Source organism: Meleagris gallopavo, chromosome 1 (assembly GCF_000146605.3).
Source record: "Meleagris gallopavo isolate NT-WF06-2002-E0010 breed Aviagen turkey brand Nicholas breeding stock chromosome 1, Turkey_5.1, whole genome shotgun sequence".
NCBI classification, from domain to species: Eukaryota; Metazoa; Chordata; class Aves; order Galliformes; family Phasianidae; genus Meleagris; species Meleagris gallopavo.
In genome coordinates, this window is record NC_015011.2 from 40,546,148 (window position 1) to 40,559,234 (window position 13,087).

The 13,087-nt window shown below is 34.1% G+C and overlaps 1 protein-coding gene across 1 annotated transcript in view; it reads left to right on the forward strand.

Moving 5' to 3' along the window:
• NTS (neurotensin) overlaps positions 1–12,448 on the forward strand; it is a 12,856-nt gene extending 408 nt beyond the window's left edge. The window contains exons 2-4 of the mRNA XM_010708817.3: positions 2,952–3,013; positions 9,417–9,641; positions 11,525–12,448. Coding sequence (XP_010707119.1) covers positions 2,952–3,013; positions 9,417–9,641; positions 11,525–11,671 — 434 coding nt within the window. The 3' untranslated portion in view covers positions 11,672–12,448. The remainder of the gene's footprint in view (positions 1–2,951; positions 3,014–9,416; positions 9,642–11,524) is intronic.
• The last annotated feature ends 639 nt before the right edge of the window (positions 12,449–13,087 follow it).

Sequence of the window (13,087 nt, forward strand, 5' to 3'; positions counted from 1 at the left end):
CTGTGCTCTGCCGGCGCCCCCGGCTCGCACAGAGCGCGCTCTGTCCAGCATCACATTTTCCATCATTCCCGCAATTTACTCCCTATCTTCAAGCCATTCCCCTCCGCAGCATCACTACCATGGTGTTTAGTGTAGAGCGGTCATTGAGCAACGTCGATGTAGACTGTCCCATTAATTAAGTTGCTACATTTGTGATACTTGAATCCCAGGTATTTCCAAGCTATCATAGGTACTGTGTTTTCTTCTTCCTTCCGTCAAAGTCCAATCAGCATAGCTATATATGTACTGTAGTCACTTTTTAGTAGCTGAAGTACAGTTTTAGGATTCTGGGGGGAAAAAAAAGATCACTAGTAACTGCATTGAAATGACAAAAAATGCTGGTCACAAAGATGCTGATCACACAATAGGATGCTAGGTGAAAGTGCATTTCTGCTCTAAGATCAGTTGCTTTAGAAACCTAAAAAATAGGGTCATACATGAAAAGGCACTGCCAGCTTGTTTGGAAAGTGACATAGCTAAGTATGTGTTATTTAGATCATCAGTTTATGACCAAAAAAAAAATAAATTGTTGCAATTTAACAGGTGTACAGTGACAGATGTGTAGTAGAATAGCTTCAAAATCCAATCTCACTAGTGTACAAATTACCGTTACTTGTAACTCCATGAAAGGTAAGGAGTAGGTTTACAAGTAGATGAATTTTTCAGCTTCAGTATCCAGGAGGATTCAGAATTCCTTGTTTTGGATGCAAGTTTCGAATATCCATTCCCCCACAGAAGAAAAATGTAACACACTTAAACTTGTATTTTGTCATGGCTTAAGCATAATCATTTTGTGTGCTTTACAGACCTGGTGTTCTTAGGGACAGGGATAAAAGTTTATTATTTTCTCTGCATATATATGTAGCTTTTTAAGCAAAAACATGACTAATATTTTCCTTGAGACAATTTAAAATTCATAAACCACTAAAGTCAAAGATTCCAGTGGAAATTAAAATAGATTCGTATAAAAAAGCAGAATAGTATGTGTAACTGACATGAGGGTTCAGTTGCTTAAAATTTGGAATTATATTTAAATGAGAAATGTCACAGAGAAGTTTGTGTTGAAAAGCCAAATGAATTTTTGCTAATGTGGACAAGTAAATCATTAGGAAAATGATCAATCATTTTAGTTTTCTTTTAAAAATGTTTGCTCTCAGGGGAAAGTGCGTTTTAATAGAAGACAACTATTTCTGTAGAATGTAAATATACAGAAAGGAGCTATATTTCCTATCAATAATAAGGTAAGCATACAAAAGACAGCAAAGTGTTTGGATTTTCCTCAGACTTGAACAGTAATCTGTAATCAGATTGCTCTCTTGAGTGTTTGCTCTTTTTCTGCTTTTACCCGTCATCTATCTCTTTCACTCCTGAATTATCTGAATATGCTCCGTTTTCCTCCAGGCTTTGTTTCATTCTTCACTATACGAACAGCTTCCTAAGTAATATCCTCCACATATTTTCTCATTAAAAATGTTTCTTAATACCCATCTATTCAGCAAGCTTTCCACTTCTGCATCTGTCTTCCACCCTTGGTGGTGGGGAAACTATATTCTGTTCTATATAGCTTTTACAGGGTCCTAACCAGATGCAAGTCATTTCATTGCCCCAGAATGCAGCAAATTGTGATGCTGTCACACATGCACTATTCATTCCTTTGCAAGAGCTGTTACTATCAGTAGTCAAAATTCAGCTAAGGTGAACATGTGATGCCAGCAGAAAGAACTTCATCACTGGTGAAGCTATTGAGAAACTAGGTAATGATGAATACAAGTAGTGCTGAAAGCACTGAAAGACATTAGGCTATAGAGAAGTTGCTAGTGACATGCTGCAGTACTGCCATCCAGTCTTTATCAGTATTTTAAGTAACAATTTTTAAGTAAAAACAATTAGTGTAGTGTACTAGTAATGCAAAGCTGAACATCAGCATCACTACAGAGAAAGACTGACATAAGGCACAGACATTTTTGGCTACTTTAATACAAGCGGGAAGCAGTACAACTATGCAAAGTGATTGTTTAGTAAATAATCACTTCTATTAAAAACTCCTTTTAGCAGAAGCACAACTGGTAGAAATGTCTGAGGAGACAAAGAACTTAGTGACACTATCTTACCTTACTTGTATTAGAAGATGCTAAGATTTTTCAGATATGAAAGAAGCAAAAGCCAAAATGCTCCAGAAAGCTACTTCCTTAGCAAGTGGTAAGCATAAATGTGGTTAAGAACTGAGACTTCTGATCTCCCCTTTGCTGTACTGTACTGTACTGTACTCAGGCACAGAAGATGGTCACTCTAATGACATGGTGAATAGATGGCTATTGTGTGAGAGCAGACTGGATCAGAGACAGAGACAGTCTAATAGATCTGAGCATAACCCTTCAGCAAAGAAATGTTCATAGGGTTTCCAGAGGAATGGCTTATGTCCAATAGACTGTAGTAGAATGACTTTGCATTAATTTGCTGGTCACCATTTAAAAACACCTTGAAGATCCAAGTTGAGAATGTTTGCGATTGCTCCCAAAAAACAGCAGCTAAGTAAATGCTAGTTAGTAGAGGTGACAAGTAGTAATTATGAAAATCAGACTGATTTTGAATGAAGAAAACTGCACCAGTTTTTGTACTGAAACAGCTGAAGATTAATGGGCCTGTCTAGGAGTGGACAGTGAGTTGTTTCATTCATGTCAATAAGCTTGATCATGCTGTGAAATGTAGTGAATATCCCTTTCAAAATAAAGTTTTGGTTCCAAAAACCTCCACATAGTCCCATTAGAACACAATTCTGTGAATCCACTTTTATTACTGTTTTTTTTTTCCCCAAAAAAACCCTCACTTGTATATCTATATTTTGCTTGTTGAATTCAAATGTCCATGATTTATGATGAAACAATAAACATATGTTACTGGTTTATTCCCAGATTCAGAAGAGGAAATGAAAGCATTAGAAGCAGATTTATTGGCCAATATGTATACATCAAAGGTAATTATTTTTCCTCTTTTAGCTGATGGTTAGAAAGCAAATGAATTCTCATTACAAACTTAGAAGTCTTTATACAAAGCAATAACCTATGGTCCAGACCTGAAAGTTCAGTGCTAAACATCACTTCGGTGCAAGATTTTCTCAGTTCAAAGGAAATTTAAAGGTGTTGATGTGACACACACAAAAAAAAGTGTTCCTCACGTGTAACATTGATACTTCCATTAAACTGTCAAAAATGTGTAGAGGGATAAATTTATAAGAGGAAATGTGTTTCCAATAAGATTATGCCTGCTGAAAGTTAAATTAACCTTTAGTCAAATCTCTAAGTGAGATTTTTATGCAGAACTTTTTTTCTATGTGCATATAAAATTAAGAGAGTCATAAAGCAAAATCTGTTAATACATATGTTGATTTTGGTTTAGGGATTTCATTATAATGTTAGTACACGAACATGGGGACATGACTATGGAACTATTAATCTGGTAAATGACATTTCCTTGACAAGTAGCCAGACTATGAATGATATACATGTTATTTAAAACAAGTAGACAAAAGTTCTGTTCCAAACTCACACTAACGTAGGTGAAGTAGCAAGTGTTGCACATATGTATTGAACAGGCTGACAGACACTTTCTCAGCAGTGTTATTTTCCACAAATGATCTAAGAAATGCCTAGTGTTTCTTCAGCAATATTTTGAAGAAAAAACTCTGAAACAAGATTCATAGGCTTAAAGTAGAATTATTTAACTCTTGGTGCTTGATTTCACTGAAAAATAAAATTACATTCTCCTGAAAATTTTCAAAAAAATAAAAATTCATAAGCCAATGGCTAGTTGTAAAAAAAAAGAAACAAAAAACCTGCCTGCAAGATTTATGTTTATACTGTATTTTCTTGTATGTGAGCTTTTTCACAGTATCATTTGAATAAACCAGGATAAGAAATGAGGCTGGAAAATACATTGTTCTGATCTGGTCCAGCAGTTCTTAAGTTCCCACGTTCTTTACTGGCATGGTAGATCGCAAACAAACCTGTTTGCCACTGGTTTCTCTAAAGTAAAGAAAGATTTAATAGAGATTATTTCCCAGAGACAAATTTTAATGTTCTTTAAATAGTTCTTTCTCTGCCTGCCAAACCATAATATGCCCTGGGAGAAAACCCTGCAGCTATTCTATTGCTGCTACTGATTAGTGGAACTGTGACTGTAAATGCCACTTCCATCTTTTTTTCTCTTTTACTGTAGAGTGCAATCTGAGGTAACTAAAAATGCCCATAAACAGTGTACCTGTTGATAATACAAAGATGCTTGTTATATACTTTGCACGTTGTTTTACATCATGTAACTTACTTTTTAATGGTTTTATGGTATACATACTGCAAGTGACGTGACACCTGAAGTTGACAGAAACAATAGATGATGGAGACATTTTAATTCTAAGTGATAGAATTTTAAATCACTATTTCAAATTAATTAGTGTAAAATGTACTCTTTCTTGACAGTAAAGGAACCACTAGTGGAACCACTAAAAAGGTGTATGAAACTACTTCTACAAGAGATAGATCATTATTCCATTTATTACTGAAATAATAAATTATTATTATATTTTTTTGTTTGCTAGGTTTTAGTCTTCATTAGAATAGAACCATGGTTCTGATTTGAAAGACTAGTTTTAGGATGGTATGTATGATAACTGACTGGCTTTGTGCCTGAGATTAGTCTCCAGTTGAGAGTAATTACCATTAAATTGTATTAATCTTCTTTAACACTGACTTGGTAATCAACGGCAAGGGAAATCCAGCCAATTAAAACAGACTCAGTGGTTCTCATCAATAAAATAGAAGGATAATAGAAGGAAAAAAATATGTTTATGAAAGCCCAGATCTAATGCAGTAAAATGCAGTAAAATCATCTATGTTTCTGGTGTTTCACAGGAAAATTCTAGCTAAGTAGGTACTTGTGAAGTATGGCATCAAATCTATGCAATATTATGGAAATATGCTTTTTTACCATATTCTTTTGACTTCACAGACTGTTGACAAGTGTCTACTGGTCTTTTGCAAACTACTCTTTAAAGTCACCCATGTGCTGAATATATCTTCATATTTAAAAAATTATATTCATGCTTTCATCAACTGCCTTCAACATTTAATATAGCTTATCACCTTTCCCTGGTGTTACACCTCAACGAAGATACAGGGATCAAGCAAGACCCTAAAAAGCTTTATATATCTTTCTTCTAAGATAAAGTCCAAGGAGCCTTTTGGAAGATTTAGTAAGATAACATAATCTGAAGTATCACGAATATTCAAATGATTACCTACTGACTGTCTTTTGCATCAAAAAGTTACATCTACTCCCAGCTTCTTAAGTGCTAACATGAATCCACCATTTGCATGAAGACAGTCTTGAACTCAAACAAAACTGAAATGCTATTAGTTCAAGGAAAAAAAAAAAGAAAGAAAAAGTGTTTATTTGAAGGAATCATTATTACTAGGATAGACATTTGAGATCCCTACATACACAAATTTTTATGAAACCTTGAACCGTCTGAGCTTGAATGGCTTTTCCTAACTGTATATACCCAGAAAGTTTAGCCTTTGTATCAGGCAGATGAGGCTGCAGCTGCCTAAGAGCTTCTAACTTCCTGACTCAGTTATTGCATGCAAGTCCTTACATTTATAGGCACTAGTATACATCACAGAAAAACTTAGGCTGTAATTCACATGCTTAAAGGCAGAAAATATTTTTGTTATTATTTCTACTGTTACATTCTGAACAAAATTAAGTTACTGTTCTGAAAAGGAACCACTGAAGCACCTATGCAGGGACAGTGCAGACCTACTGACATAATGCATTTTATACTTTCACATATCTCTCAGTGAATTACCAAAGTTATCTGGATATTTTGTGTGTTATTAACACTGCTGGAAAAGAAGTGGTCTCCCTGTCTTATTCTGTGTAGAGGAAGGCATTAAACAAAACTAAGGACAGTGAAGTACACTAGAAGAGCCACTGTAACAAGCTCTCAGTTCTCCGCCTTTTATCTCAGGAATTCTGTAAGCTAAGTCCAAGTGTTTTACCTAGTTTTTCAGTGCCTTGGATTTTGCTTTGTCATGAATCTTTTTCATCTGCTTTCACTAGATAAAGGCAAGATTATAATAAGCAGAGAACTGAATATTTGTATTTATTTTATTTTAATTAACATTTTGGAGGTATTCATTACAAAACAGAAAAAGCAAAAATTGTATTAAAATTTATTGGAGCATCATTCAACCGTAAATGGAAATAAAAAAGCATGTATATTAGCACTTGAGATTCTCTGTAGTTTTCACAGGAAAATGTACTGTCAAAGAGGAAGATATTCCCAAACTTATTTCAAATTCTTAGAAAATTTTGAGTTCATTTTCAGTATGTAAAAAGGTATGGGAAACCATATATCTGAGTCATATTTCAGAAACATGTTCAACAGTGGAAATACATATATCATATTCACTTCATGAATTCTTCATCATTAATAATTTTTAATTGTGATTCATATGGCAGTCTCTTTTGTTCCACCAGATACCTCCCAGATTTTTTCAGTTAATCTTCAAAACAATTTATTCCCTCTTGGCAGATATAATTTCTTTGATCTCTCATGTAGGTGTTTTTCTAAAACATACCTTGAGCAACTGTAGTTGGTATTGCGTAGACCTCTGTGGAAAATATTTCACACATTGAATGTCTCCCTGAACATTTGTGTTACAGTCATCTGAAACTGTATTTTTGTGTGGTTTTTGTTTGTTTGTTTTGCTTTTGTTTATTTATTTACTTTTTTGCTTATTTACTTTTTTTAACATACCCTCTTCAGTGATTCTTCATAACCTATAAAACAAAGCTGTGTGATTGTAATACTTGCTGTAATAGTGAAGTAGATTATAGGAAAGTAACATGCCTGCACTATTCAGAAACTGGACGTGATCTAAAGAGGTCCATGTTCAGTTAAAAAATTATTTCACTCTTGACTGAAGTTCTTAATGCTTTATAGTATTATTCTGGGAGCTGGCACCAGTGTAAGTCAGAAGCATGCGTATGCAAGTGAAAATACTTTGAAGTGATGCATGTTATTAATGAGAATTAGACTCTCTTGCCTAACAAAGTATGCTTGCATACAGCACTGTAAGATTTTTTCCCTAACCTCATAAATAGAGCCAAGACCAATTGCACATAATGGAGACTGCGATTTAGATATTTTGCTAATATACAGAGAAATGTTCCTTAAAAAAAGAAGACATACATCAAGGTAACATAAAATAATAACGTCAGATCAAAAAGATTCCAAAAAGTTAAGCAGGAAAACATAATAAATTTCTCTAGTCCTTTTCTTTTCCAATCCTATCATCAGCATAGTCTTGTTTTCAACTCTGAATTCTCACTTGCTCATACAGTACTGCTTCTGGATTTTATTCTTCATTGCATTTTAGCTGGGGAAGTTCTATTTCATATTTCTTTCATATACAAGGAGAAAGAATTGTATTGGAAAAGGCTCCTCATTTGGCAAGAACAGCTCCGTGTTTGCATTTAACAAATATTTTAAAACAGAGTAAAGATTTTGAAACTTCAGTGGACAGTTGCTTTTTGGCTAAATTAACTTCTGTTAATTAAATCAGGCATTCTGTAAAGATGTTGATTTTGTTTTGAACCTGCCACAACTTTTCAAATAATTAGACTAATGGGATGCCTGAGTGGAGAGCCTAGATGTGACAGCACATGAGCCCAAATTGAAAAATGTAGAACCTTCTGAATAAGATTTGAGATTAGTTTTCTTCTCAAAACATAATACTGTTTGATATCCAAGCCCTAATAGAAACCTAAGAACATAGCAGTTTTACTAAAAAGGCTAAATTACTCTCATTTTGAAATTCATGCGTGTACTAGTTGTATACTGAACTAATGATTATGGTCAGAAGGGAATTTCTTCCCACTGCTGTTATTAGTGATGAGAGCTTTTCTTATTTCTTCTTCACTTACCTACATTTTCTTTCTTTTAGTTTAAGAAATAGTTGCAAATATGCACAAATCTTGCATATAATACCTCTTTGTTAGAAAATTTCCTTAAACAAACAACAGGTTGTGTGATTACTCAATGTTCAGCTAGGTAAAAACTGCATCCATACACTTACTTAATACTGTTGGTGAGTAAAAGGCAAAATCTGCACAAATATAATACTTGTATTTCATTTAACACACATAGGAAAAGAAACATCAACATTTCAGTTCATAAGTAGAGTATAATCCTAATACATGCCTCAAGGGCATTAATTGCCATTAATAAACAGGAATTTGCAATTTGACTTTTGATTGGAGATTGTTGTGTCACTGGTTCTACTTGAATGAAACTAATCTCTATATTCAGCACTAAGAGGAATACAATTTAGAAGAAATAATGACTAGGGTAATAAATAGATAATAACCAAGGAAGTGGCAAAGACAACAGAGAAGGAAAACAGTGATTAAGGTAGGAATTAGGTTTTTCTAATGATAATTAAAGAAAACTACTTCAATAACTGTTTTAAAATAGTGCCATTAAAAAGCAAAAATTCTTTTAATCGTTTTCTAAAGGTTTTAAAAATCAAATTGCTCCGAAATAATGTAAACTATTGGATCAAATTATGGTGACATTTCTCCTTTTATTTCTGTCTTTCTGTAACATCTCTGAATTGTTTCATTATGGACCACCCAAGGACAGTTGATCTCATGAGGTATTTCAGTCAAGCCACCAAACACATTTTTTGCACAACTCTGTTCTTCCTTTACTCCATCTTCATCCAAGCCCCTAGACCTATTCACATCACTTAACACTCATGACTTTCCAGTATCCAAAAACCCTGGGGCTTACAGATTCCATAACACTGGCTCCAGCTTCACCAGACAACTTGCCCTGAAGCAGGGACTCTGTTCCATTTCTTGGGGAATTTCGAAATGACTGCTATTTGTTCTGAACTGGGGAGGAGCATCTAGTTAACCACAGGCATCTAGCTTGGAATCTGGCACTGGAAATTTATCCACTGGGCCTGACTCACTGTCCTGATTTACACCTATGAATTTATATTATATTAATTTCCATTTGTATTTTTGTTTGCACCTGTGCAGAATGACTATGAAATGCTACCTTTCTGGTTTGGTAACAGTTTATTTTTCCATCGTGTATATCTACCTGGGGGGTAAGGCAGTGGGGAAACAGTGTTTTTAATAAAGGAGTTGTCCTAATTTTGGTGCTCTAATTACTGTCTTAAAGCTTGACAGATGAAAAGGACTTCAAACAAACAAACTTGTTCCTTTCAAAATGTTTAAATGTCATACATTACCACTCAAAACAAAACAAAAATTGCATTACATTACATACCATGCATTTGTATTTTCAGATGAACAGAGCAAAACTTTCTTACTGGAAAGTGACCCTGCTGAATGTCTGCAATCTTATCAACAACATGAACAACCAGGTGGGGGAAACGGTAGAGGTAGATGATGAGGATCTCATTTCTGGAAGACAGTTCCCTGCTGCTCTGGATGGCTTCACCTTTGAAGCAATGCTGACAATATATCAACTCCAAAAAGTTTGCCACAGCAGAGCCTTTCAGCACTGGGAGGTAAAATGAAGTGTCACAAATGCGTGTTTCAATGACTGTTACATTTTCAAGCTCTGTTTGTCATCACAATCGTCTTTTATATTTCATATCCCAAGTGTTCCTCCAGATCTTAGGTGCTCTTGGCTTAAATCACTCCATCACATTGTCTAAACTATCCTATGTTTTTACTATTTTCTAATATTTAATACTGATAATATGCCACTTAGTGAAAGAGTTGTGACTTAATATAGTTTCTGAAGAGCTGAATATCTGTTTTGGATAAAGACACGTGAACAAATGTGAAATATCCTTAACTACATAATTTCTCCACACGTTGTAACTACACCAAGGAATGAAATAAACATATGAAAATGAGCCAGAGCACAAAATTAATATGTGCTTAACAGACATGAAATTACTGCAGATTTATTCAAGCATAAGTAAATTTACGCAGAGTTTCTGAAGGGCACTAAGACAAACAGAATTCAAAATACATATATGCCCATGTATATCTGTAATTTTACCAATTTATAGTTGCTAGGAAACTAATAGCAAGGGAACTCCTTCTGTCCCTCCAAACCTTAAGGTTGCTACTCCTAAATAGTAATTGTTTTGTGATATGTACCTTACTGTAACATTCACATAAACACACTGGATAGAATCTACTCATGCTGTAAAAAAAACCCAACAAAACAAATATACCTAAATATCAGTACCCGCTTTCCAGTAAACCCAGATTCTTCAGCTATCACAGTTCATGGGCAATTTGACTGAGTCCTGATCCCCTTTTGCCTGCTGAAGCAGAGCTGTATGTTTGTTTAGGGTTCTCAGTCCATTGTACCATCTAGGATGACCCATAAAAAAGACTGCAGCATCTTTGAGTTTTTTGAGGATTCTTCATTGCTACATTTATTGTTGAAAAGGATCTACCATGGAATCAATCACATGCCATAGCCTGGCTTAATCATGGCTCCTTATTTTATAGTTGTACCACCTTTCGTGGTGTTTGCAAAGCTCCACTTCTAACAATAGTCATGTGAAATTTAAAGAGGATGCTTCTGTATCAACGTAGGAGCATGGTTATCCAGTGCAAAAATTTCTAAGGCACAATAGAAGGAGAAAGAATAGAGCTAGAGGGAGAAGAACTGAAGAAGACTTGAAATAAACACTTTATATAATGAAACAAGTTCTTACGATCTTACTCATCCAGGATTGACTCCAAACTCTGTTGAAATCACGAGGTTTTTTCCATTTATATCAACAGGATTTAGATGAGCACTCATTTATTAAGTAATTAAGTGACTAACAGAATTTGATTATTTAGGAAAATATTGAGGTGAGTCTAAAATGTTTCTAGCTTAATGCCTTTTAGTCTGGCCATGGAAGAACATGGTAGAAGAATGGATGAAATCTTAATACATAAAGCAAATATGAATCTGAAGAAAATACTTTAAAAACTATAAATAAAACTCAAATGCAGTTAAATAACATTTTAATTGAAAAAATTGGCTTTCTTGTACTTTATTTCCTTTCTTTTTACACATTTTGATTTTTAACTATAGAAATTCTGTGATAAAATTATTCCTCAAAATCTGAAATTAGCAAGGAGTGGGTGTTTTAGGAAGTTTTTAAGATAAAATAACCACTATTGAGTGACAATGATAAGGAAACTTTAAGTCATATTTAGCTCCAGAATGACATACCACCTTTCCTATAGCTAATACCTATGGTCTTATTAGTTTCAGTTCAGATATTAGAAATATTTCTTCCATAGGACTCTACTTGTCTGTACCCTGATCTTAGGGAAAAGTCTGAGTTTGGGACAAATAAAACTCTTCTGGAATTGATGATTTTCATTAGAAAAAAAAGCATGATAATATCCTGTCTTTTCTTACGTCCTACAGTTACTTCAGCAAGACGGTTTTGATCTAGAAAATTCAAGCCAAGAAAAGGAAATAATGAAAAGAAAAAATCCCTATATTCTGAAACGGCAACTACATGTGAACAAAGCTAGAAGACCATACATACTCAAGAGAAGTTCATATTACTGATGCAGCAGAGGAAAACAATGTGTATTTAGTTTATAGGTAACTGTGTGTTATAGTTATCTTATTTAACGTTAAAATCATACCTGTGTGAAAATATACTATGGAAGATCATCAAGATGATAACATAACTGTGTCTTTTTTGCAATTGCTGTTACTTGATTGTGATTTTTTCCTACTTGAGATTAATTAGACCAATACATTTTCAAATAAATCTAGTTTATAAGCATGATGTATTGTACACAATTGAGATTTCAACATCTTTCCAACAATATATCAGTCTTTTCCTATTTTAGAAAGTACACTGTCATACACCGAGAAAATGGATACCATCCATAAATCTTACTAAAATTCTTAAAAATTTCTTACTGAAACACCTCAAACACGCACAGCTTGCAAGTTTTTATATGATACAGTAGTCTGACCTGCCACAGTATTTTATATATTGTCTAGTTGAAATTATTAGGGATCAGATCTAAATAAAGAAGGCAATATGGTCCTATTAAATGGTAATTTCAAAATTCGTATTTAAAATGACCTGCCTGTAAGTGAATTTAAATTCTTGATTCCTAACTTGTCTCTGAAGAGCCATAATTTAAGAAAATACGGTAATGAGACTTCAACAAAGTATGCTGCTGAGAGCAAAGGCAGATATGCTTCAGAATTGTGGATATCACTGGTTAAATAAGGAAAAGAGTTTAAATAATCAGTAAAGTAATTTATGGTGTTTGCCTAATATATGAGTGCTCAGGAAAAAAATAAAGACAAAAAAATAAAACATGATTCATGCTCTTGTGGTGTTACTGGAAAATTAGTATACTATATATCCAGTTATATGAGAAATTTTGGAAAAAAAATTTAAAAGAGGACTTTAAGTAAGAACAACTTAAATTTACTATTGAAATTCATTTCCCTTTCTTCCCTCTACAAATTCATAATGTCAACAAGTAGTTACAGAAGCTAAAAATAGTCTCGGGATTCAACAGACACAGGGAAGATTTCAGTATGAAAAGAGGTGTTTTCAACCTGTTAAGTACTCAAGAACCACTGAAAATTCATGCTCCATCCATCCCTAAGTGTCTGATCCTTATATCAGATTTGGGATCTCATGCTCCTGGATTTCAGCCTGGAAAAGAGTCTGAAAGAACTGAATGAAGCAACAGTTAAGTTAGAGTGACAGTCCATGATCCCTTCCCAAGGGAAGCCTTGATTCCCCAACCAGGAGACAAAAAAGTGGGAATAGACATTGGTTTTGTAGTCTGCATGTTTTCTTTCTGGGACATTTCCTCAGAATGTTCCAACAAATGGCCAGAAGAAATCACTCAAGGAATTACCATATCCTCTCATACATCAGATTTTCTGTCAAGTACTGTTAAACATATAGAAGGATACACATGTAAAAACATACCCATACCAATAGTT